At 42.5% G+C, this 27,146-nt stretch overlaps 1 protein-coding gene across 2 annotated transcripts in view; it reads right to left on the bottom strand.

The window, feature by feature from the left end:
• Spred2 (sprouty related EVH1 domain containing 2) overlaps window positions 1–27,146 on the bottom strand; it is a 128,306-nt gene that overhangs the window by 42,132 nt on the left and 59,028 nt on the right. The window contains exon 1 of one of the 2 annotated variants that reach the window (XM_070004509.1): window positions 15,005–15,160. The exons of the other annotated variant lie outside the window; for it this stretch is intronic. Within the exon in view, the coding sequence (XP_069860610.1) occupies window positions 15,005–15,021 (17 nt within the window). The 5' untranslated portion in view covers window positions 15,022–15,160. Of the gene's footprint in view, window positions 1–15,004; window positions 15,161–27,146 lie in introns of those variants that run through there. 2 annotated transcript variants of the gene reach the window in all.

Below are 27,146 nucleotides of genomic sequence, written 5' to 3'. Positions count from 1 at the left end.
CCCACTCAGCCCTTTCTGAGTACATGGTTTCCCATCTCTCCATTATGCTAAACATTAGATTCACTTCTCTACTCGGCCCCACTTCTCCAGACCTTGAGAGGGATTATTAGTCCAGATCCCAGCCTCTCTAGCCCAACTCCCAGATGCCAGCCAAGACAAATGTAACACCAGAGAGCTGGGCATACTGGCTTTATTCTGTTCAAATCACCGATCCTGATCTTCTGGTACCTATAAAGATCTATAAAGACCTTAAGATTCCATCTAAATAAATGTATCATACATACATTTTTATATACTATAAATGTGTATTCAATACACATAAAATATATTCAATATATACATGCAATAAATATAACATTAAAATATACATGAATATATTGCATATATATAATATTCTATGTTGATATATACATACTCAATGATCTCTGTAAAATGACGTAACAAAGCAATCTGGAGCAACCAAATATACCGAGTAACAGAAAGTACTGTCTATAAACAAAAAGTACTAGCTATAAACTATTTGTCAGGTCAGGTATTAGTTCTGTGGATGTCCATATCAAGTGTCAATTGCTTAAACATTTTAAAAACAAAATAATAAAGCTCTGAGCCAGGTACTGATAGCTCACACTTGTAATCTTAGCTACTCAGGAGGCTGAGATATGAGGATTGTGGTTCAATGCCAACATGGGCAGCAAAGTCCATGAGACTCTTATCTCCAATGAACCACTCGAAAACTGGAAGTGTGAGGTGTGGTTCAAAGTGGTAGAGCACAAGCTTTGAGTGTAAAAGCTCAAGGATAGCACCTAGATCTTGAGTTCAAGCCCCACAACTGAAAAACAAACAAATAATACAGCTTTGGCTTTAGAATTTACAGATTCTGGGGCTAGGAAGGTGGTTTAATGGTAGAGTGCTGACCTAGAATTTACAGATTCTTATCGCAGGGCATAACATGGTAGTGTACATGTATCTCCGGAGGCTGAGACAAAAAGTGAGTTCAAAGACAATATGGGCTAAGTATTGAGACTGTGAGAAAGGGCGACGGGGAGACAAGGGAGGAGAAGAAGCAAAGCCCACTGATTCCTGTTTGTTTGTTTTTTTGGTCCGGTCGTGGGGCCTGAACTCTGGGCCTGGGCGCTGCCCTCAGCTCTTCAGCTCAAGGCTAGCACTCTACCACTTGAGCCACAGCGCCACTTCCGGCTTTTTTCTTTTTGCTTATGTGGTGCTGAGGAATCGAACCCAGGGCCTCAGGCATGCAAGGCAAGCGCTCTACCTCTGAGCCACCTTCCCAGCCCCCACTGATTCCTGTAGTAGAACACTTATTTGTAAGAATGCCATTTCTGGCATTGGGCAAGCGAGGTGGAGACACCACTCTCCTCTCAAACGCTGAGGAGCTGGCACCGTGAAGCAAGGACGCTTTCTGAGAATGCAATGCCTGCTTCCTAACCAGAAGGGGTGTGCCTGACATCACTTAGGAAAGCTGAAAAGTGGACTAAGTTCACTTATAGTTAAGATCAGAGAAATCAGCCACAAAATACACGTGGGGAGTCATCTTTGAAAACTAAAACTGCCCTCTCCTCCTACTTCCTCGTGAGGGGGGGCGGGGTAGGGCTGCATGCACTTGAACAGGTGAATAACACTGCCAGTTTCACAGCACATAGTGGCCAGACCTGCCAAGAGAAGAAAGTAGGCCTGTCAGTCCACTTCACTGTGCCCTGCTTTTCTGAGACATTATCTAAACTTGTCTCGGCAGGGTAACCATAACATCATTCTGCTATGTTTCATCTGCAATGATGTCTAAAGGTATGAAATGAGTTTTCAGGAAAAGAACCCCCAATATATAACACAGAACCTTAAGGGAGTGTGTGTGTGTGGGGGGGGGGGGGGAAATCCTTTGCCTTCCAATAACTGGAGACCTAACTTCTCCACTCTGAGAGCCACACTCCCTTAAGGTTCTGTGTTATACATTGGGGGTTCTTGGAGGTGTGGACAGGCTTTTGCCCTTCACTGTATATTGGGTCCAGAACCTGAGAGGTGAAATGTTGTAGGAATCCTACTTACACCACATCTAGAGGTGTGGTTGTCCTACGGGAACCAGGGCTCCCTGTGCAGGTCTTGCTGTTGGAAGAGGCAGTGAGGTGGGTCCTTCCTCGGGCCTGCATGCCTCCCATAAATCTGGCATCTCTGTTGTGCAGCCTAGCTACACCGAAGCATATAAATAAACCTACTCACCCACACACTGGCTGCTTCTACATGTAGTACAGGAGCCATTTTCTCCATTATTAGGAAAAACACTGGTAGCACAACTGGTATTTGAAACACGAATATTACTAAATTTAATAATTTATAAATCGTTCTTTTGCATTCATCCTCATAAGCCAAAGGTTACCAGGCATGAGCCTTCAGTATTTTTAGTTTAAGATTCCTTTTGTAAAAAGGCTGTGAACTCCTATTTTTATAAACCAGTGATTTGGATTCAAAACTGATACGTTCCTATTTTAACATATAGCATGTCATATGTCTCTAAATCTTTTCCTTTAAACTACAACTCACTGTAAACATGCATATTTTCCAGTCTTTGGGCCATAGAAGCCAGAGATGTATGTGGGGGGGGGTGGGGGTGGGTTGCACGGCACATTCCAGCACATTCTGTTACATGAGGGGCTTTGGCCCTGGCTCTGCAGACTTCCTTGGGCAGATACTGCGGACTATCCCAGGGCACTCCCCTGGGATATCCCCAGGGGAAGAAGATCCTAAGTATTCACCACTCCAGTCTCTCCCTCTGACTTTGCCACTGTGTCCTGTGACCCATAATAACCAAGAAAAGGACATGAAGCAAAGGTTAGGGCTCCAAGTTCAAGGTGTCAGTTTTACAGAATCTTTAATGGTCATGGAGAAAATCGTTGGGGAATTACCAGCAGACAATTAGGATCCTCTGATATTGCCATTTGGGAGAAGTGACCACCGTGTCTAAGGAATCAGGAAAAACCAGATGTGGCCCAGATGGTCAGCTTTCAGGAGAAGCCCCCAGAATTCTCTAGACAGGGCCTCCGTTCTAGGAGCAAACCTACAAGCATTGTGCATGGACAGCAAGATACCCCTGGCACTGCCATCAATGCCTTTGCACATTGCAACTGGCTCCTAAAATGTTGGTCTTCCGGTTTATTTTTTCACAAAGTTGGCAGACTAACTTTACTCTCAATTAATTTGTGCTCAATTAATTGTTCATTTACTCCCTAACATCATGCAGTCTCAATGGATTTGAATGTCTTAGAAGTCTTTTCACTTTTCACTTATTACCCAAAGTTTGAACTCAGGACCTTATGCTTGCTTGGTTGGTAGCCTACCATTTAAACCATGCCTCCAGCCTGGCTTTTTGCTGGTTACTTTGGAGCTAGAGTCTCAAGGACTTTTTTTGGGGTCCCATCTGACTTCTAACTGTGACCCTCTAGCTCTCAGCCTAGGCTTGTAAAAGAGTCACTAGTGCCTGGTTAATTTTGCTTTTTAAATATATATATTTAAAAATACACAACTATAGTTTGTTTTCTCAGCCCAACAAAACCTTTAAATTCCATACCACACAAATACTAAATATATGATATCACCATAACTGATCACTTGCCCTCAGGGAACTAGGGCTGTTCAGCCAACCCGAAACCCTAATAGCATTTTCAAGTCCTAACATGCAACAAGGCATTTGCTAAGGTTCTTAGTTTCAGCACTGGAAGAGGGAGTCAATTTTTGGAAGTTGTGTCAAAGACAGGCTTTAAAGATATGGCTCCTGGATCAATCAGTCTAGCTTTCCTGAGCAAGTCCCTCTGAAGGACTGCAGCTGGCTGCAGGCTCAGGTGAAGCAGAGGAGTAGAACAGGATCAATCTGGTAGATTTCTAGATCCTGGCATGTACACAGTCAACAAAGAAAGTATCTGCTTTGGCTTGAATTGGTTCTAATCCTTATTAACAGTTGCAATCTTAATTTTCTCACCCTGAGGGGTTTGGGAACTGGAGACCCAGGACCTAGGTTTCTTAGCCAATCACCTTTGCCCGTGACAGATGACTGAGCTCAGTGTACCTCGGGCTACTTACCTCAATCAGCAACTCTGGGATGCTTGTGAAATTATCTTTGAGCTTAAAAATACTGGCTCCAGGAAATTAAACTAATAGTACCTTTGCAACAAGAACAAAAACACCCACAAATCTGAAGGCAAATGCAATACAGTTTAAGAATGAAACAAGTTACACTTCTATGTAAATCAAGAAAGTTAGAAACTTTTTGTGGGGGAGGGGAAAGTGGGAGGAGGGGGGCAGGGGAAGTGGGTCTATCCCTTAGCTTTTATGCTCAAGGCTGGGGCTCTTAATTCACATTTGATTCACAGTTCTACTTCTGAAAATTAATCAGTTTTTTGCTGATTAATTGGGAGAAAGAGACTTTCCTGCTTGGGCTGGCTTTGAACTGTGATTCTCAGATCTCAGTCTCCTGAGTAGACTCCCCTCCCCCAGTCCCTCCTTTAAAAAAAGAAAAAAAAACAGGTTTCTTTTCAGAAGGCTAGAATCATACAAGGCAGCACTATCACAGGTGAGGATTTTACAGGTACAAGATGAAGAAGATTTACGTCCTTCCCTGCAGGGCAAGTTCTTATCTCAGATAAGGCCCAATTTAAGGTGAAAGTCCTCCAATCTGCATCTGCCTCAGGCTTGACTTAGAATACCTTCCGAAGTAACCAGAGACAAACAGCCACACTTAAGTGTGTTTTGATGTTATGTTAAATCTCTTGCTTGACTCTGGTGGCTCATGCCTGTAATCCTAGCTATTTAGGAGGCTGAGACCTGAGGAATGCAGTTTAAAACTCAGACTCTTATCTCCAATAAACCACCAGAAAACTAGAAATGGCATTTTGTCTCAAGCGGTAGAGCACTAGGCCTTGAGCTGAAGGACAGCGTCCAGCCCAGAGTTCAAGCCCCACGACTGATCCCCACCCCCCAAAAAACTCTCTTGTGACATTCTATTCTATTCTTTGGCATTCTATTCTTTGGCATTAAATGCCAAAGGACATTTTAAATGTCTTAAAAGAAATTTTAGGAAAATCATGGTAGAATTGGATCCTAAATGTTCATTTACATCCAAGACAATTTTTTAAAAATTCAAATCAAAAGAAAGACAGCATCCATTTCTTACAGTCTATAAAAAGTCTGTCCTAAAAGACTGAATCCCAAATGATTACACAGCAAAGGAGCTCTGGGAGAAGAGTGGCCAAAGTCTGAACCTAGGTTTATAATTTGGCTTTTATTGTCTGTCTGCTCTACTATGAAGGGGTTCATTGGAGTTCATAATTAATCAAGATCAAAGGATTACCAACTTAAAACAAACAAAATAACCCCTTCCCCTGAAGACAACCCCCCTGAGCAGTCGGTTTCTTTGCCTTTCCCTCCATTTTACAAACCCTTACACAAATGGTCTTTACGATCCACACTGGAAACCCCAAAGGCCAGTTAATGGGAATGCTGGATCACTGAACAAAATTAACTCTCACCACATTAAAGTGTACATAGAAAAAAAGGGTAATAGAAAAATTGGTACTTCAAAACACAACCGGCAAAGGGAGTTGCTGAAAGTTAATAATTTCCAATTCAGAGCATTCAATTGTAGCCCTTGAACTTCTGTGCCTGACTTTCTCAGAATAGTTTTGCTTTCTTCCTCATTATTGGAGAAAACAAAGGAAAGAGAGTAACTACAAGCTACACGCTGAAATGTTTAGCTAGACTCTCAGTTATCAGAGATGTGTTAAAAAAAAAAAAAAAAGAAGAAGAATTTCGATTTCTCTCCCTGCACAGCTTTGTTTGCTTGTTTATTGGCCTTTCCACCCAATCTCCCCTCCCCCAGCAAACCAAGGTGAAAAGGTCAGGAAGTTACTTTACCAAATTCTAAACAAAAGGAGGTGATAATTTGGTCCACAGGAAGGAAGGAGTCAGAGATCAGCTGTCTGGACTTTGGGGAATCTCACCATTTATATGACCTACAGATGTCCTGGACAAAAGGTGGCAACAACTACTAATTCATTAAGTTCCTTTTTCCCTAGGATTCTACCACCCCTGTACTAGAGATGGAATGTTAAAAACACAAAGAGGGCTAGGAAGGTGGCTCAGTGGTAGAGTGCTTGGCCTGCATGCATGAGGCCCTGGGTTTGATTCCTCAGCACCACAAAAGCAGAAAGAAAGACACACACACACACACACACACACACACACACAGAGAGAGAGAGAGAGAGAGAGAGAGAGAGAGAGAGAGAGAGAGAGAGAGAGAGAGAGAGAGAAAGCAACAAATACAATAGGGGCTGAGGATGTTGGTCAATGGTAAGAGTAGGTAGGCCTAGCATGTACAAGGCCCTGAGTTTAACTCCAAGTGGTGTCAGGAAAAAAAAAAACTAACAACATGCCAAAAATGTAGGAGAAAAAAAAAAGACAAAAACAAAAGCTGGAGACATCTGCTCCTGAGCAATGTGGGTTGGAAAGTAAAAAGAAGGAAGCGTAGGTCTTCTGTGAAGGACAGTGATAGCCACAAACAAGTTAACATCTTTTAAGCTAGAATCCATCTCCACTCCACCCTTGCTGAGATGGGAAAACTCAAGTCCAGGCTGGTGCTGGTGGCTCACTCCTGTAATCCTAGCTATTCAGGAGGCTGAGTTCTGAGGATCACAGTTCAAAGCCAGCCTGGGCAGGAAAGTCCATGAGACTCTTATCTCCAATAAACCACCAGAAAACCAGAAGTGGCACTATGTTCAAGAGGTAGAGCATTAGCCTTGAGCTGAAGAGCTGAGGGACAGCACCCAGGCTGAGTTCAAGCCCCATGACTGACAAAAACAAAAACAAAAACAAAAACAAAAAAAAACACTGAAGTCCAGCCCGAATAGGGGGCTTCTTCAAGGTTACACACTCGGCTCAGGTCCAGTCTCTAGAACCACACTTAGCTTTTTTGCTCAAGGTTGATGCTCTATCACTGGAGCTATACTTCCAGTTCTGGGGGGGTGGTTAATTTAATAGGAGATAAGAGTCTCACAGACTTTCTGCCCAGGCTGGCTTTCAATTTCTACTCTCAGATCTCAGCAATCTGAGTAGCGAGGGTTACAGGTGTGGGTCACCCGCACTTGGAAACATACAGGCATGAGCCACTAGCACCCAGAAACAGTTTTTAAAGCAAACATTTTGTGCTGTAGGAAAAAAGTGCACATCTGTGTTAGGAACTCTAGAGGATCTAGAAGATCCTCTAAGATTAAGGAATTCTAAGGGGAAGCATGGCTACTGGACCAAGCTAGAGGGTGGAACAGAAAAGCCCCCCCCCCCCCCCCCCCGCAAGCCTCCTCTCCCAACAGACACATATAACTTGACTTGTATTTTGGCAGTTCCTTTTGTGATGTGCCAGTATAACTAGAGCCAACCATCAACAGACCTAACCTGTGATACATCTCACAACTCAAGAGGAACACCTGGACTTTACTTCTGAATCTTAGCTTCTATATATGTGAAATGAAGGGTAGGGGCCAGAAAACATTCTCAAGGTGTCCTTTCAACTTCAAAAGAAGAAAAACAAAAAGACCTTCACAGTCCTTTCACGAAGCCAATGGACTTAGTCCACACATGACACTGAAATGTCCCATGAATGTAGATCAGTGAACTTGCATCAGTAAAATGCAACTGCAACATTTTTGGACTAGAAGACAACTTGAAATCAGAAAGACACAAAACCATCCAGGACTAACACACAATTCTCTCAGTGAAAGTGTCCTTAACACAATTACAGAGTTCCCAGGAATGAAACTGAGATATTTTGAACCAGCTAGAAAATGAAGCTGGGGAATGTAATTCAGCGGTAGAAAGCTTGTCTAGCATGTGTTAAAAGCTCTGGCTTCATTCCCCATAGCTGTTTGGTGGAGGGGGGTGGGGGGATTGAGAGGCAGGGACAGAAAATGATGAAGATTATTTTAGTACATTTAATAAGATCCTTTATAAAAGAAAAAAAAATAGATCCAAACTAGTCATCTCAGCTAGGTGTATGCACCTACAAATAAATGTAAGATTGGCCACAAGGAAGAAAAAACATTCCCAAATGCTGGCATGGATGGGGGAGAGAGCTACAGGGTATCTATGTTTTTGGAAGCCTTGAAACCAACTCTCCAGTTCCACCTGATTTTCAATACAAGAGCAAAGAAGAACCAGAAATGCTAGAAGAAGGCAATGAAACAACTGCTTAACTTACAATGGGAGAGACATTTCTCATAGGCCTTTGATAAAGCAACTCAGCCCTTCAGTGAACAAGGTCTGGTCCAAACATACTCTGGCAAATCAGTTTAAAACTGGCATATGTTTCCCTACAGCAAAACCAAAATGGTGAGCTGTGGGGTCCCAATCCAGTACTTGAAAGCCTGATCAACTCCCCAAACCCCTGAAATGCATTCCCAGATGTCTCCTTAAAGAGGCCTTGCCCATTGCCAGTGATAGTGGCCACCAGTTTGATTTGGCTCTTGCTGATTTCTAGCCAAACCTGCTGACTTGGGTGTGTGGTAGGGAGGAAAACGGTGCAGGTGGCTCATGCCTGCAATCCTACTACTCAAGAGGCTGAGAACTGAGGATTGCTATTCAAAGCTGCCTGGGCAAGAAAGTCCATGAATCTCTTATCTACAATTAACCACCAGAAAAATCAGAAGTGGCATTTGTGGCTCAAAGTGGTAGAGCTCTAGCCTTAAGCTAAAGAGCTGAGGGATAGTGCCCAGGCCTTGAGTTCAAGCCCCATGACTGAGCCAAAAAGAAAAAAGAAAAAGAAAAAAGGTAAGCAAGAAAGGACTTCTTACACTTATGACTCAGGTTTCATTTTGGGAGATGTTGGAATTTGGCACCACTGGTTCTTGATTTGTCTAAAGAGAACCAGATGATCAGCTAAGTGTAAGATCTCTTCTGACCTACACCGGCAGAGACCAACAAATAGCCAAGAACTTAACATTCTTTTGGAGGGGTGCAATGACTTGGTAAACTGATTAAGTAAGGCTAGAACCAGGCTAATAGGAATTGCACTCCAACTCACATTCACTGCAGTATGTACTCATGAGCCAACAAGGGATGGCCATCAAGGCCATCAAGGGATGAATAGATAAACAAAATGTGGTATACACATACAACGGAATATCACCAAGCTTTAATGAAGGAAATCCTGTAATGCACCATAGCATGGGAGGAACCTTGATAGCAACTTTACTAAGTAAAATAAGGCAGTCACAAAAAGATGAAGACAGCATTATACATCTTACTTATACAGGTATTTAACTGTGACTAGACCAGTCACAGAAACAGAAAGTACAATGTGGCTGCCAGGACCTGGGGAAGAGGGAAATAGAGTCACCTATAGGTTATAATTTCAGTTTTGCAAGTGAAAAATATCTACAGATCTATTGAAGAACAAGGTATGGGTACCTAACACCTCTGTGTCTTCCTTACACTTAAAAATAGCTAAGTTGGATCAACTGGATATGTTATGTTATGTCATGTTATGTTATGTGCGTGTATTAACCAATTTTTAAAAAGATGGCTCAAGAAATGGAGGCCCAGTTGAAGTTAAGTATACTAAAGAAGCCCAATATCAGAAATGATGGGTTTTACTCTAAGGAACATTTCTGTCATCCTTAAGTAAACATTACCACAAGCACAAAAAAAATTAACTTCTCCAAAAAATAAAGTGACACAAGTCCAAAAGGAAAGTCACACATTTTTGTTGGGCAAAGGACACATATTACAGCTATTCTTCAAGAACTGTCTTTCTAAAAACAGAAACAAAAACAAAAGAAAAACACACACACACACACACAAAAGAACTATCTTTCTATTCTATGAGAACAATTACTAGAATCTTCTCATAGTGCTTCACATAGGAATGTAATGTTACCCTGGGTTTTGTTCCCTGAAGTACAAGGCAAATCACAAATATCAAAAGCACAAACATTTCTTTGGTATTGGTGTTGCTGAGATAAAAATGAAAAGGATCATTTCAAAGAAGAACACATTACTACATTAAGCAGAATAAAAATTTTCCCTAATTGTTGGCTTTAACAAATTCCTCTAAACCCTAGATAATCTCAGAGAACATTTGCCATGTTAGGACACAAGTGACAAAATCCCTCAGAACCTATCTACTCTAACCTTAGTGATAAAGATAATTAAACATTTGCAAGGGTTTGCTAACATTCTCATTTCTTCTATGAGAGAGTTAGTGGCATTTTTAAATATTAAAGCAAAAAAAAAGTGGGGGGCTGTTTTGTTTTTCTTTGGAACAAGTTCCTGCCAGATTTTGCACACTGCATTCTTTGGCACTGTGATGGGAACGCATGCCCACCCACGGACACTAATTTTGCTCTTCACCCTTCCCAGGCAGCCTCTATGACACATGCGGTGTGAGCTCTAGTTAATGGAATTCAAGAGGCCCAGTCCAACAGAAGGCCCCACCAGGCCAGAGCAATGCGGGCAACCCAGATCCTCACTGAATGGGGAACGAGGAAGATGTGCTTGAAAGAAACCACACCAAAAAAAACCCCCACAAAAAAAAAAACCAAACAAACAAAACCAAAGAATAAAAAACCAAGCTCAGGGGCTGGAAGGTGGCTCAGTGGTAGAGCGCTTGCCTTGCATGCCTGAGGCCCTGGGTTTGATTCCTCAGCACCACATAAGCAAAAAGAAAAAAGCCGGAAGTGGCGCTGTGGCTCAAGTGGTAGAGTTGAAGAGCTGAGGGATAGCGCCCAGGCCCAGAGTTCAGGCCTCACGACCCGACCCAAAAAAACAAAAACAAACAAACAAACAAACAAAAAATCAAGCCCAGCCTTGTAGCTCCCACCAATAGTCTTATCTACTCAAGAGGCTAAAATCTAAGGATCAAGATTTGAAGCCAACCAAGGCAGAAAAGTCCATAACAGTCTTATCTCCAAATGAGGTATGGCTCAAGTGGTAGACCACCAGCTTTGAGCAAAAAAGACAAGTGAGGGTTCAAGTCCCAGTGCTAGTATTTTAAAAAGGAGGAAGAAGAGGGAGGAGGGAGGAGGAAGAGGCAGCAGCAAGCACTTGGTAGCTCATGCCTGTGCTACTAGCTACTTAGGAGGCTGAGATGTGAGGATCATAGTTCAAAGCTAACCTGGGTAGAAAAATCTGTGAGACTCACCTCCAATTTACCACCAGAAATCTGGAAGTGGCACTGTGGCTCAAAGTGGTAGAGCACTAATCTTAAGCAAAAGGAGCTCAGGGACAATGCCTAGGCCGAGTTCAAGCCCTATAACTGACAAAAAAAAAAAGGGAGAAAAAGAAAAATCCAAACCTATCTTGGATCCTCTGCTCTGAGAAACCTTCACAACTATGAGCGAATATTGAACACAAAATCATGTCTTGGGGTGAAATCTGAAGAGACATCATCGTGTACATTGAACTCAGAGGCAGACACAGCCTACTTCCTACACCACTTTCAGAATGTACAGTAAAGAAGGTACTACTCTCATCCCAAACCAAAGGTTCTTTTCAGGGCTGAATTTCCAGCCTCGTTCTGAAGCATCAGCTTTCTCTACGATCACTAGTCATGAGGAAATGGTGATTAAGAACCCGACTGGAAAATGGGTACAACTGTCCCTCCCAACCCTCCCCAGGACAAACTGCATAGTTAATGCAACAAACTATCAGCAAACTTATGCCTGAAACAATGCACTCTAGTGACCATCTATGCTGGTGTAAGAGGAGATAGCTCAGTGCTAGACTGCTTACTGAGCAAGTCAGGCCCTGGGTTCAATACTGAGCAGTGAGAGAGGTTTATCTCTTTAAGAAGCCTGCACTATGCTCATCTCTACCATTCCCAGGTAATGATACAGGATTTGCCTACGAGTGCTACATATCCCATTACTGTGTAGGGAGAATGATGTAGAAGGGAGGGAATGGACAGATCAGGCTTGGTGTGGGAGCCATGGTCCCAGCCCCACCTACCTAACTTATTCATATATATAGTAAGAACAAACGACCGTGGCTCCATACACTAATGCGAGTAAGGAAATTTTAAATACTCATAGGTAATGCAGTATGATTTTAAACAAACCTTTTTATGAAATGGTTTTACTGAATTCATAGCTCTGACTCAGTGAAATGTAATTTTAACAGGGTCCCTAAAGAGGAAGGGTCTTGCAACTAGCAAAGACTGGGAAACAAGGATGTGTTCAGGATTCAAATGCTCTCTGACTGTCATCACCGCCCCCACTCCAAGAATCAGAGAAAAAGAAAAGAAATAAAAAGAAAAATCTTTTGTCCAAGGTTGTGTCACTCACCTTGGCTCAGACAACATGCTTCACCCAAGCCATCGAGTGGAATTTTGGAACAGTATGATTCTTTCTCAGTTTCTCTCTAGGAGTCAAAAGGGAACAAACAGCTCAAAGCTGCTTGTATGTGGCAATTAATGGCTCTGGATTATACATTCCAGTAAATTTATGAATAAAAGAAAACCCTGGATTGAATGTAATGTCAGTAATGATGAATCCCACTACAGCAGTAACTGAAGCAAGCACAGGGCTGGGCCTTAATTCAACACTACTCAGCACATGGCTCTGGACACAGGCACGACTCAGTCAATAGCTATCGATTGCTTCCAAGTCGAATGATAGACCTTTGGTTCCGGCTGTGGCTCTGTATTCTTCCCTCAAAGGGAAACGACTCTAAAAACCCACATGGTCTTACAGTGCTTGATAGCAGAGGGGCTTCCAAGGGAGAACCACAACCCCCAAAGTGGTGAATACTGCCACAAGAAATCTACACTGCTCTGCAAAGAACCTGGATGGGACCTGAGCACAATGACACAAAATCATAGGCAACAAGACTTTCCCACAGAAAACATCAATAAATCAAGAGCTTTCAAAGAAGAGTTTTATATCCTTCTTGCAATTACTTTCAGTAGGGCTCAAGGGGGAAAAGCAATATAATGGAGCCTAATACTTCAGTGAAATCAGAGAAAATGAGGAATTCTGAGTTCAAGATAAAACAAAACCAACTCACATTATTTTTCACTTGACAAAAGTGAGCTGGACACTGACAGCTCGTGCCTACAATCTTAGCTGTTCAGGAGGCTGAGATCTGGAGGTCGAGGTTTAAAGACGGCCTGGACAGGGAAGTTGTGAGATTCTTATCTCTGATTAGCACCAAAAAGCTGGAAGTATAGCTGTATGCTTGAGGAAAAACACTCTGGGACTGCACCGAGGACCTGAGTTCAAGCCCCCAAACTGACACTCCCTCAAAAAAAAAAAGGCAAGAGAACCACCATTTACTTTAAGATTGCAAAGTACTAGCTTTAATTCATATTATTTTTTAAAGTAGCTTCTGTTCAATAGCTTTAAAAATGTAACTATTAATGAGAGGGAATGGAAACAGGTCTTCACTTTGAATCCTAAGTGTTTTTAATAGCACCAAATGCTATTATTAAATATGTACTATATGCATGTATACACATATGCACATAAAAATAAGCACTACAGATGTGGGCAGGCAAATTCTTAGCAAAAGCCCCACATATTTCGAATACTGTTCTTCCTCATTATTGTCCTCTACCATTATTAGCATGTTACAGCATAACAGGTGGCTTTCATTTATAGAATGCAAAATTAATAAAATTTAGGTGGTCCGGTCTCCCAAAACAGACCATTCTAAAAAAGTACACCCTTTAATCTACCAAACAGATAGAAACACACCAAACTTTCCTACAAATTGCATATGAAGCTCGGAATGTAATGCACGCAGTAAATAAAATGTATTTACCAACAGTTCCAAATTCATATACCTGAAGGAAAACAAGGCATTATTACCAGAAAGGGGAAGGGGAACAAAGGCTATTTTCCCAGCTTGGTAACCCCAGGTCTGCTTGACACTCTTGGGGTGAGAACAGTCACAGACAGTGGTGACTATTCCACCATTGCTAGATGCTAGGCAAATTTGTGGGCAGTCATGTTAAAGGTCGTGACCCAGCCATTCTGGACAGACAGACCAGGAAAGCATAAATAGTATTTCTATAAACTAACTATAGCATCTGTCCCTCACAAGTAGGACTCAAAAAAAGTACCTTTTAAAAATATGAGGAGACACTGAATAGTCTGTTAACACACATAGGAATGTTTAACACACTCAAATAAACAAGAGATGTGCCTTAACTAGTCAGGCATTGTTTAAATTTAGTGAGTGAAGGAAGGGAGAAGGTCAGACAGGCAGACACAGCCTCCCAATTATGCAGAATGATCCTGCAGAGCATGGGAAGGCTACAATTAACTGTTGCTACCAAATCCCCATTACCCTTTCTCCCACCTTGGAAAAGTTAATGCATGAATTCAGAATGAGCAAATTGAGACCTGCAAAAAATAACTATTCACAATGAAGGGGAAGAAATCTTCCCTGCTTTAAGTTATGTGTCTTATAGGACAGGAAAAAAGCACCACACTGAAAGATAACTGACCCTAATATACCAGTGAACATCAGAGCATTTAGTCCCCTCTAGATAGTCATGTCTTTAAGGCTCTAAGCTACACACCTAAAGGTACATCAACCTTGAAAGCTGTTTCCTAGGCAGCCTCTATTTTAGATTCAGGATTAATAAAAGAGATGGGTTAGAACCATTTTTATCTGAACATCTAAGGAGGCATTTGTTTCCCGAAAGGAAGGAAGATGAGAGGCTATACCTATCTATCCTGTGGCTACTTAGCTATCCTTGCACGTGGATGCACACACACACACACACACACACACACACACACACACACACACACACACACACACACACACACACACACACACACACACACACACACACACACACACACACACACACACACACACACACACCCCAGTTCTTTATAATTGCAATGAATTTTCTCCCGTAAGAAAATGTTGAAAAGCCAACAGTGGAAAGGTTAAGCCGAAGAGAAAAAAGGAGAAATTAAAGTTCATGTAAACAGTAAGCACATACCTGCCGGGAGATGCCATCTCCTCTACATCGTGGAGCCCAAATGCTGGGAATTAGCATTATTGCTACTCTAAAGCTTCTGATAAAAATGGATTGTCTCTGGCTGACCTGAGAACCAGCTGGCTGCTTGAGAAGTGGTTTCCCCCATATATGATTCAGTCTCCTTGACAAATATACTGCATTGTACTGGATGAGTCATCCCAGGGTTAGTCCGCATTTTATAGGCCTGTTGTGTCATTACTCACATTCAACATCCTGCTTCTCAAAAGTGGAAACTGGAAGCCTGACAGCTGACAGATGCTTTTTCCAATTAAAATATTGTTTAAAAAATTCCTGTAAGTTATGATTATCAATCATTGAGGAAAGTCTGAAAGGCCTAAGAAGTAGAGCACAGCTCAATATCTAAGGTCACAGTATGCAGAACCACAAGTGTGAGCTGTTTACTAACCCTTAGCCCCAAACAAAGTAACAGAGTAAGGAGCAAAGCTCCTTCTCTTCTGCAGCTATTAGCTGAACCAGGATAGGCAATGGATGACCTTTGTTGACTTTGTGTTCTAAGGTTATCAGTTGCAGGAGCTATGAAAAAAAGACTACACATCAAAATTTTAGAGCTGGGTGTGGTGGCATATAATAGTGATCCCAGTCTTAGGAGGCTGAAACAGAGGATGAGACAGTTAAATCTTGTCTTCAAAAAGTTAATTAAATTATTATTATTTTTAGCCTTGGAATAAATTTGTTAGGTAGGATGGCAGTATTATCTTTTAAAAAGGTCCACATTTTAGAGAGGTATACTGAAGAATGGGATAAAATGATAGGATATCCAGGATTTGTTATGAATATTTTATTTTATTTTATTTTATTTTATTTTATTTTTTATTTATTTTTTTTTTTGGTCGGCCGTGGGGCTTGAACTCTGGGCCTGGGCTCTGTCCTTCAGCTCTTCAGCTCAAGGCGAGCTCTCTACCACTTGAGCTACAGCGCCACTTCCGGTTTTCTGGTGGTTTATTGGAGATAGGAGTCTCACGGTCGTCTCTCCTGCCCGGGCTGGCTTTGAACCGCGATCCTCAGATCTCAGCCTCCTGAGTAGCTAGGATTACAGGCGTGAGCCACCGGCGCCCGGCTCTGTTATGAATATTTTAATCAAAGAACAGGCAAATCGCAGGTGGCTCATGCTTGTAATCCTAGCTATTCATCAGGCTAAGATCTGAGGATCATTTGAAGCCAGCTTGGGCAGGAAAGCCTGTGAGAGTCTTATCTCCACTAAACTACCAAAAAGAGCTGGAAGTGGAGCTGTGGCTCAAATGGTAGAGCAAAAGAAGCTCAGGGACAGCACCTAGGCCCTGAGTTCAAGCCCCAGGATGGCATCAAAACAAACAAACAAATAAAAATCAGTTTATAAAACAAAAAGAGTAAACAAATATGTGAAGCATTGGACAATATATAAAAATGGAACTCTGTAACTTAAGAGTAGAGCTGGGAGGGGAAAATGGGAGAGAGATGGGAGGGATGCCATTAATCAAGATGCATTGTACTTATAACTTCATACTTAGAAACTAAAGTCACTCCCAGGACCACATGCAACCTTCCCTTGAACACTTGCCATCACAACAAAGACCTTGATCTTGTCCAGCTGTGCCCTCCAAGGAATAAAGCTAAACTCAACACACAGGCCGGTATTCAATGAGGATGATGAGGCAGGAGGATCACATTCGAGACCTAAGCTACGGCGCCGTGGCTCAAGTGGTAAAGCACTAGCCTGAAGAGCTGAGGGATAGATGAAAGGGAAGGAAGTTAAATTGAAGGAAGGAAGGAAGGAAGGAAGGAAGGAAGGAAGGAAGGAAGGAAGGAAGGAAGAAGGGAGGGAGGGAGGGAGGGAGGGGAGGGAGGGAGGGAGGGCGGAAGGAAGGACATTTTCTTTGGTCCTTTAGGTATCATTGGAAGTTTTCATAACTAATTTTAAAATTAAAAATGATTTCAGTTTCTATGACCTAATTTGTACCTGAAAAATACATTTGTCTAATTAGTTAGGCATGAAGCTACCACACATTTGAATGGGGAGTAGGAGAGGAGGCTGAGGGAGTAGAAACATCAAGCACAGTGTGACCCCTGTGGGTGTGGGAGCTGAACTTGAAGTTGATTTAGCCTTCTTGCTGGAAGGTGTGATCCAGGTGTCAAGGCTATATCAACCCTCTGAATCAATGCCTGCTACCTCCTCCTCTCAAGACTACCTCGTGGCTGTTTCCTTATGCATTCTTAGAGGATACAAGCCCAGGCCTTGTTCATGAGTTCAATGTTAACATTATAAAGGAGAGGTGACCATTTCCAGCTTCCTTTTATGGCTTTGGAAACCCTCCATGAGAGGTTATGTAAGTCACGTCCAGAGTCCCTTACACTAACAAAGCCCTTTGTAAAGTGGCAGTGTTTGCTTAGTTCACTTCATGCTCAAATGGGGTTACTTTAACCATGTGGGAGAGGAAAAAGGGCTTTGATTTCATAGTTAGAAAAAAAATCTAGATACAGAACGCATGTTGAGTGAAACCACCATTGAAACTAGATGTCATTTCAAAAAGCTATCCATTCTGATGCACTGCAAAACTGTGACAAGTCACTACAGCAAACAAAACAGAGTTCCTACGAATGCCTGGAACCACTACAGCGTCCCTTCAGGTGAGAAAGTAAAGGATGGGTGTCCTGGCCTAGCGTTCCCACCTCAGCCAACTCCAGTGTTAAAGGACACTGCCTCCTGAGACTGCAAACTGGCTCTGAAAAGTGAGGACAGTCCCCATACCACGTCAAATCACAGCCGCACTAACCCAGAATGACAAGTCTGACTATGAACCTGGAAACATGACTTCCTTGGCTTTGACAGATTTCTTCCTTCATAAAAATGGCAAGCTATCTATTTGTCAAAATGTTCCCTAGCAATTCAGACCTGGCACATACCTGTAAAGAAAGCATAATTGACCCGAATGCAACAGGTGGAGAAGGAGGGAATTAGTAAGTTTCCAGTCTAATTTATATACCTATGAATTGCTTTAAATTTTAACTTATTTTTTGATGGGACTGGAACCTAGGACCTTACACATACTAGCCAAGCACTTTGCTACATTCTCAGTCCAGAAGTTTCTATTACATATTAAATAAGTCTATAGCTCATTAAGGAATTGTAGAGTTTAGGTTTTACTAATATTAACCTGCATTAATCACGTGAATACAGATGTGTATGCATACACAGAGAGAAAGGCTGAGAACAGGCAAATATGGTAAAATTGTTAACATGTTAGATGGAGAGGGCGGGCCTACTGGCACTCTGATCACTTGAGCTACTGCTCTACTTCTGAATTTTAATGGAGAGAAAAGTCCCATGGACTTTCCTGTCTAGGCTGGCTTCAAAAATCTTCAGATCTCAGCCTCTGAAGTAACTAGCTAGTACATGACTTCTTTTAATTTTCTAGTGAATGGCCCACAGCCCCTGTCTTTGTGATCCTGGGATCTGAACTCAGGGCCTTGTGCTCACTATGCAGGCACTCTACTAGCCCTTCTGGTTTTCGTTATTTTTTCCAATAGGGCTCTGCATTCATGCCTGGACTGGTCTGAACCATGATCCTCTTATTTGTGCTTCTATGTAGCTGGGATGGCAGGCACACATCACCATACCTAACTTTTTCTGTAGATTTCATGCTCAGTCTAGCCTTTGAACCTTAACCCTCTGATCTCAGCTTCCCGAGCAGCTGAAATTATAGATGTGAGCTATTGTACCTAGCTGATTATAGATTTATTTTTAAAGTTCTTGCTACCAATTTAATCTTAATCCACAAGTGTTTTCAGCAATTGTCTATATTTGGTGGTCCCTGTATGGATGTTAAAGACCAAATACAGGCTGACAGCAAGATCTACCGGCAGAAGTAACTTCCAAAGCTTGATGGGAAAGAGCGTGAGGATGGAGTACAGCTATCTGTATATCTGGCTTTTACTGATATTATTTAATTTCTCTAAGCCTCCTGTCTATAAAATGGGTTCAGTACTATGGATAAGCTCACAAAGTCAGTTTGAAGGGATAAATGTGATCATTTGAGCTCAAATGCACATAGGAAAAAACTCTCCACTTTGTGCAAACAATGGTGATGAGGATGTTTGCAGGTTTTATGAATTTACACTGGGGAGAGAGGGTCTGGGAGAGAGAAACTGTGGCCAGCCACCACATTCATCTATTTACATATTGTCTATATGACAGTGACACAGACAGAGTTGAACAATTACAGAAACCATATGGCCCCCAAAGTTGAAACTAAACTTTGCTGACCTCTGGTGATCAACATTTGGGTAAGGGGAAAAGAGTGAAGAACTTCTAGAATTCTTGTCCCTATATAAGTTTTGGTCAGTGGTCCCTTTTCTACTGAACATTCTATTTGTATTCAAATGCCTAAGTGCAATTTATGGTGATCTGGATCACAGGGGCTTAGCTTTCCCTACAATGTGGAACACATCTCTGATCCATGGTGGGTGGGAAATCTGCAAAGCCTGAGGTTGCTTTGGATCTTTCTGCCTCCTCTTTCCTGAACTGCCTACTCAAAGAGAATCCCCTCCCCATTTTGGAGTTTAGCACACTGACTGTCTAATATGAGTATACAGCCAGACTTCCCCACCCCCAAGCACATCTGTGCATTATGTAGAAACCACATGTGTCCCCAGAGCTTAAAGTAAGACGTGAAAGATGATCTGAAAGAGGCATTCAGGAAACTGAGCAAACAGAAATGAAGGATGCTTTCAAGAGGGCTGGATGGCCCCATGCAGGATTAATAAAGCAGTGAAGGGCCTTAGGAAATTAGGGCTGCAGCCTCACACTCACTGCTAAGAGCAGAATGGACATGGAGGTCCAACCGAGAAAAAAAATGAGAGGCACGCCTCAAAAGCAGGCCCCGAGACACATCCCTGCCTCCAATCTTGGTGAGTATTTTCTTTGGCAGGAAGACTTGTTTATTTGGGGAAATGAATCCCCAGCATTAATGGATAATGCAGGTGAAGGAACTCCTGGGAATGGCCTCTGAGAGGGGAAATTTGAACAAAAGAAACCATTCTAAACTGCCTTCAGTTACGTTCTCTTAAAAAAAAAAAAAAAGAAATTTAGCCAGCTGTTGGTCAGGGTGTACTCTGATGTACAGTGTTTTTCTGGTAGTCTCTTGTTGTCTTACTGGCAAACATCAACAGCTTTGAGAAAAACCTAGAGAGAAATGTGTCTATGTTAAGTATTAAAAGAAATGACCAGGCGTGAGGAAATAGATGTGGGATAGATGAGAGCAAAATTTCAGAGATAGTAGCATGGCACAAAAGTCATCTGGAGCCAATTCCACATGCAGCTGTTTTATTGTATCTGGCATGGAGGACTAGAAGAAGGTTCTCTCATAGTTAATCTGGATTGAAGATGTCTGCTAATAAAATGGACTATTATCCTAAATGAATATACATATATATTCACTTAGGATAAGTCCATTTATATATATGTATATATATGTGTATATATACACATATATATACATATACATATATATAGATATATATGGAGGGGGCCCTATGATGTAAAGACCTTTCAGACCTAGGATTGAGGAGAGGCCAGGTTTTTTTATAAAAAGGCAGAGGCAGAGAGGACTCACTTTCACCCACTTGCCCATTCTGTATAGAGAGAACCATGTGGTTATCTCATCATACCCACAAGGCGTGTCCCTGGCCTGTGTGGAGGAAAAACAGGGGGCTGAACTAGTGGGCAGATGTAGTCTAGATAGGCTGAGTTTCTTTGGCAGAGCACATGATAGGGAACAGCATTGATGAGAAAGGGAGAGGGAAACTGAATATATTTAGAACTCTCGGCAGATCACTCTGGGAAATCATGGGAGAAGCCAAGGGCTTAATCAGCAAGGAAAAAAGTTGAGAGTGCTGGTTCGATGGCTGAGTTGGAGACCGGGTGTCTATGAGAAGCCCAATTTCCCCTGAAAGCCTAGAGCAGGAGTCCTGAGGAGCAATCAGGGCCAAGCCTGTCTTCTGAGACCTGGGCAGCAGAAAGCATTGAATCTTACTCTAGGGCTGGAACACGAAGATTAAGGGCTTGGAGCTGGCTGAAGAGGTTGTAAAAGGGGATGTAGAAAGTGTGTTAAGGGGGAAGCTATTTAATATACTTGGCATCTGACAGCCTGAACGAGTACTGTACTTCCAATCTGCACGAAGCAGGATGGCTTATTCCTAAAGATCACTCAGCACAATGACTGCTGAGTGTATCAGGAGCATTGATGACCCAACTTGTCATTCAGGCTCGCTCAGTCCACTGTTTTGAATATTCTCTCACAGCCTGAAGGAATAATCTTCAGGAAAGAAATCCACCACTCATCTTGATATCAGTCACAAGCAAACAAAAGAACCTTATCTAAGACCAGAACAGTTTCCTAGCCCAGCAAACCTTTGGTAGATAACTAGATATTCAGCTGGTAATAAAATCTCTGTGTGTGTGTGTGTGTGTGTGTGTGTAGATATTCAGCTGGTAATAAAATGTGTGTGTGTGTGTGTGTGTGTGTGTGTGTGTGTGTGTGTGTGTGATGCATGCGTGTGCTACTCCTAAAAATTAAAACTCAGGGCCCAGGCAGTCACTGTCCCTTAGCTTTATTGCCCCAAGGTTAGTATTCTACCACTCGACTGACAGTTCTACTTCTGGCCTTTTTGGTGATTAATTGGACATAAAGGGGCTGGGAAGGTGGCTCAGTGGTAGAGCGCTTGCCTTGCGTGCATGAGGCCCTGGGTTCGATTCCTCAGCACCACATAAGCAAAAAGGAAAAAGCCGGAAGTGGCGCTGTGGCTCAAGTGGTAGAGTGCTAGCCTTGAGCTGAAGAGCTGAGGGACAGTGCCCAGGCCCAGAGTTCAGGCCCCACAACCGGACCCAAAAAAAAAAAAAAAAAAAAAAACAATTCTAATTGGACATAAAGAATCTCATGGACTTGCCTGCCAAGGTTGCCTTCTAACAATGATCCTCAGATTTCAGCCTCCTGAATACTTAAGATTATAGGCATGAGCAACTGGTCTATATTAGCACATAATATTGAATAGCATATACTTGGTGGAATTGCAGTAGCTTTGGTTCTGCTTTGTTACCAGTTATATGATCTTGGGCAAAGTCTCTTCCTCCTGTCTCTCCCTCAGTCTTGTAGTCTAGAAGATGTATGGTTTAAACATTTAAAGCTCCAAAACTCCTCATACAGACTGGTAAGAGCTTATTGAGAAATTTATCTAATACTATAAGTGGCCCAAAAAGAAGGGAGTGGGAAGAAAGCTAGACAATGCTGACAGACGAGGAGTAAAGCTGTGTTCCTGACCCTGAGTCTAGAAGACCAGATTAAACCATGTCACCAGGCTATAAGGATTCTGATTGAGCTGGCATGGTGAACATGCAGCCCCTGGGAGGCTGAGAAAGATCCTGCCTTCTCCTCCTCCTCCAAACAACAACAAATAAATACATAAAATAAAGAGAGGAAATGTCCTTTCTCAGAAGGAACATATCCTGGAGTTGGCTGAGATTTGGTGATCCCCTGGTCCACACACATCAGTCTTGCTACTCCTGATGACATGACTCAGACTTTATGTGTATAGGCACAGTACACACTCATCTTTCAACCTGGCTGCTAAATGTTAGCCAGCTACTTCAGCTGTGCTCCCAGCAATGGAGGGAGGGGTGTAAGGCCGATGGCAGGTGTCCCATGATGCCTTCAAAGGCAGCAGCTATGACACATATGAGCTGTGTGCACAGCTCTGCTCAAAAGAGGCAGTGGGAGAGAGAACAAGTTCCTGGCCACACTTCCACCCCACATCATTCCAAGTTAGCACAGGTTCAAGGATGGAGGGAGGAGGGCCTGCCTAGATCCTTCTCACTTAGCTGTCATTCATAAAGACATCTATCTAGTTCTCAAGTTTCATTAAAGTAAGTGTTCAGTGTTAGAGAAACTGGAGAGACTGGGCAATGATTGTGGCTTCCACCTCATTATAGACTAAAATCTAAACAGGAAAGCGCAAAGTAGAATACAATAGAAAAAGAACATTTGAGGCAGAGCTGAGAATAGATCCTCAGTGTTCCTAACTTTGGACTTTGAGAACACTAAAAGCAGCCTCGCCCCCCACGTTTTCTGTCTCGTCTTTGAGCCCAAAGATTGACTGTACCCTTCTTTGTGTCCACTCAAGAGGGAGAAAAAGAGTTGTATGGAATTCTTTTGTTTTCCTGTGAGCCCTGGAGGAACTGTGCCTGACACTAAGAATGTGCCCAGCATGGAGAGCAAGTCTTAACATCTGAACATTCCAAAACTACCAGGGTGGGACCAGTTCAGCTTAAAAGGATTTTGCTGCTATTCAGGAGAAGCTAGAAATAAACACAAACACACAGACAATATGATGCACAGGATGCCAATGAATAAGCAAGGGATGGTCCAGAAACTGGGGTGGGAAAGGCAGCCAGGCCCTGCCTCTTGCCCCTCTAGCCCATTGTCCTCTCAAAGACCATGCTAGGATAATGCAGACACAGTGCCGTCTCTGTCCATTCCAACTGAACTTCAGGCACAGTTGGCTGGGCTTATATCTCCGGGTGAATAAGGGCAAAAGCTCATGGGCTCCCAAAGAGAACCAAATATTTACAATCTTGCTGAGCAAGGGATCATGGGAAGAGTATGATGGACTGGTCACAGACTTACTAGACCAGGTCAAAGCAGATTCTGGGATGTTTATGTGGAAGTCAGCAGTGGTCAGAAATCATAAGACATCAACTGGGCATAGTAAAGCTATAAATCAGTCTGTATAACATTTAGTACAGACACATTCTTTTTATTTAATCATTCTGTATAGCTTGACCCATACATCAAAATAAAAAAGGTACAGAGGCACACACACACTTTTTACCACATCACACCATTCCTTCTTTTGCCCAACAAGCCAATAGTAGACATCATTTAAAGTTGTTTTTTGTTTTTTTGGGGGGGTGATCCGTGTACTGATTGCTTATACTTACAATCCCAACTACTCAGGAGGCTAGATCTAGAGGATCATCATGGTTTGAGAACAACCAACACAGTGAAGTCTGAGACTCCACCTCCAAAATAACCAGAAAAAACAAAACAAAACAAAACAAAAAACCTGAGCCAGAGGTGTAGCTCAAGTGGTAGGGCACCAGCTGAGTTACCAAGCCAAGAGAGGTGGAGGCCCTGAGTTCAAACCCCATTACTGCCCTCCTCCTAAAACGATTTTTGTGTTTCTTTCCAGGAATTATATGAGTACAAATACATATTCTTCCCACCCACTTCATTTGTCTCAAATTTATTTATTTATTTTAAAAAGGAGGCATATAATTTACAGGCTGTGACCTTGCCTTTTATCTCGTAGTGTTATTTCCATATTGGAACACACAGAATTAATTCACATAAAACTAACTCATTTCCTTCCTCCACTCTCTCATTTTTTAAAAACTATTCTAATCTAAGGATATAGCATGATTGACTCATTTAATTTTTGTGTTGGGTATTGACCTGAGGGCTTCATGCATGCTAGGCAAGTACTCTGCCACTGAATTAGATGACTAGTTCTATGATTCTTTTAACCAATCTACTATTAATGGGCAGATGGGGTTTTATAAACTTTTTGCAAAAAAAAAAAGTCTTTTCCTGAATAACCTTATATATTAGAGTTGCCTTTATATACCAAGATGCTTGCTTACTGTTTTGGAACTATCTGACCATGATACATGTGCATGGAGAAAGAAGAAAACCTTGCAACCGCCAGTTCATTTAACATGAAGACAAAGCCCTTCTAAAGATAAGGAAAAAGAAGATGAGATTCTGGTTTGCTGGGTTAGGAAACCGTATGAGGCATTCATAGCAAACACTAAGTCACTATCCATGGAAGGAATGAGATAAGTAAATTATTTAGGTTGCCATCTTTCTCTTTATCCTCCCACTTATCTTCCCTATAGCTCACCACCCATTCAACTACCATTCATTCCAGGAGACCGGATTGAAAAAATTTGAATATGTATGGTTGCACAAGTCCAGCCTGGAATCCCAACAAAGGGGGGGCTGAGACAAGAGTATCACCAATTCCAGGTCAGCTGAGGCTACAAAGTGAGACCCTGTCTTGAATGGAAAGGAGAAGAGGGGAATCTAGGGGAGGGGGGAGGGAGGGGGGAAAGTTAAAGGTGTTCTAACAGCATTCTAGCTCAGCGAAGGCGCAAAATGACAGAAAGTAACTGAGGTTTGGTTACTCCCTCCTTGGTCACCTGCATTCCAAGATGCAGTCAAAGAGGCGCAGTCAAAGTAAAACCCCTGAGCCGGGCCCAGACAGCCCTTCTACAGCCTCCAGCAAAGCAGTAGGAAATCCAAATATGTCTGCTGGCGCTGACTCATTCCCTTTCCACAAGTACCCTAAGGGTTCTATTCTAGGTTTTCCACAAGGAGCAAGCCTTCAGGCAGAAGCACAGCACAACAGAGGCTGGGCCCCAATCACTATTTCCTCTGTAACCTGTCAAGGTCTCAGCAGAACTCAGGAAGGTAGGAGAAAGACCATTCTGTGAACATCTGCTGAGCCAGATGCCACATCACCTGTGTGTGTACGCAGTGACACTGGAATTACTCTGGGCTAAAGTCTAATTAGTAAAAATGAACTATTTTATTTGTTTGGGCCTTAGGGCGTAGGGGGATGGGGGGAGAAATACCTCAATTTTATTAAAAGACCTTCCTCCCTTCCTTTCTTTTTTGGTGATACTGGGGTTTGAACTCAGGGTCCTGGACTTGTGAAGCACAAATCTCAACCCTGTTGGCCTTAGCAAATAGGGGTCTCACTACCTCACGCTGTGATCCTCCAACCTCTGACTTCGCATGTAGCTAGGATAACAGGTACCACCACAACACCTGGAGTGTTGGTTGAGAAGAGGTTCTCTGTAACTTTTTGCCCTGTTTGGCCTCAAACTGCAATTCTGATCTCAGCCTCCTGAGTAGCTGGGATCACAGGCATGAGCCACTACGCTCAGCCTTAAAAAAAGCATTTTTGAGACCCACTGGAGAAAACTGCATGGACTTGGTATCAACCAAGAAAAAGAAATGACAATTAGTCTTAGATTCAATAATAGCACAGAGGTTATTTTTTCAGAGTTCTTATCTTTTGGAGATATGTATTGAAGTATTTATGAATAAAATGATATTTCTGGGCTTTGCTTTATAATGCTCCAAGTCCCTTCCCCCCCAAAAAAAATTGTCTGTGCTGGACCCAGGAGACATGGATGGCAGCTGAATTGGTTGATGAATATGTGTGGGTGGTACAAAATGATGGTGAGGGAATGGACATTTTTTTTTGTCTTTGGGTGGATATTTAAAACATTTCATGGTGAGAAGAAAAAGGCTGTTCTAATGGTTATCTGCCGGCAGGAGCTCACTACTACCAAAAGACTCAGCTAGGCTCATGAGGTGACACTGTCTTGCATGATCCACAGTGGAGAAAGCTAGTGACCATACAAGTCATTCTGCCAGCTAAGACACTGGCTATGCACACATATCACCTGGGATGTTTATAGACTTCTTTTCATCAAACCTAATTCAAGTGTTTAGGATGCAGCCTGGACTTGGGGATTTTCCAAAGCTCTCCAGGAATTAATTCCAATGTAGGGCAAAGTTGAAGAATCAGTGCTCGGAGAACCTATAGGTGTGGTTCAGGCAGGGTTAAGTGTGAGAGGGTGGTGGCAGCTGGACATGAGCCTTACTAGGAACTTCACAGCCTAATGACATATGTGTCTAGGGCTTCCAGGGCCAGGGCCAGGTCATGCTTCCCTACATTACCCCTACTGTCAAGATGATGCTAGAGCTGAAACTAGAGACTGCTTCTAGTCCAATGGGAGGTGATCTGCTATCAATACCAGGCTACAGATCACATTCCACTGACTACCTGCTCACTCAGCCCAGTACTCAGGGCTATTGCCATCCGGGTGAGACCAGGCTGGTTGATTACAGAGAAAATTCCATTTTAACAGGTACAGGGCCTGAAGCAGCCAAATTTGCTTAGCTGCCTAATAGCTGGTCTTAGTCAAGTCCAGATAAAAAGACTGCTCTCTCGGGAGGGCAAGCTTTGTCATACAAAGGGA

This window comes from Dipodomys merriami, unplaced genomic scaffold, assembly GCF_024711535.1.
Source record: "Dipodomys merriami isolate MVZ:Mamm:240054 unplaced genomic scaffold, mDipMer1.0.p SCAF_63, whole genome shotgun sequence".
Taxonomy (NCBI): domain Eukaryota; kingdom Metazoa; phylum Chordata; class Mammalia; order Rodentia; family Heteromyidae; genus Dipodomys; species Dipodomys merriami.
Note: the sequence above shows the minus strand (reverse complement) of the source record. Positions and strands in the feature narration are given on the sequence as shown.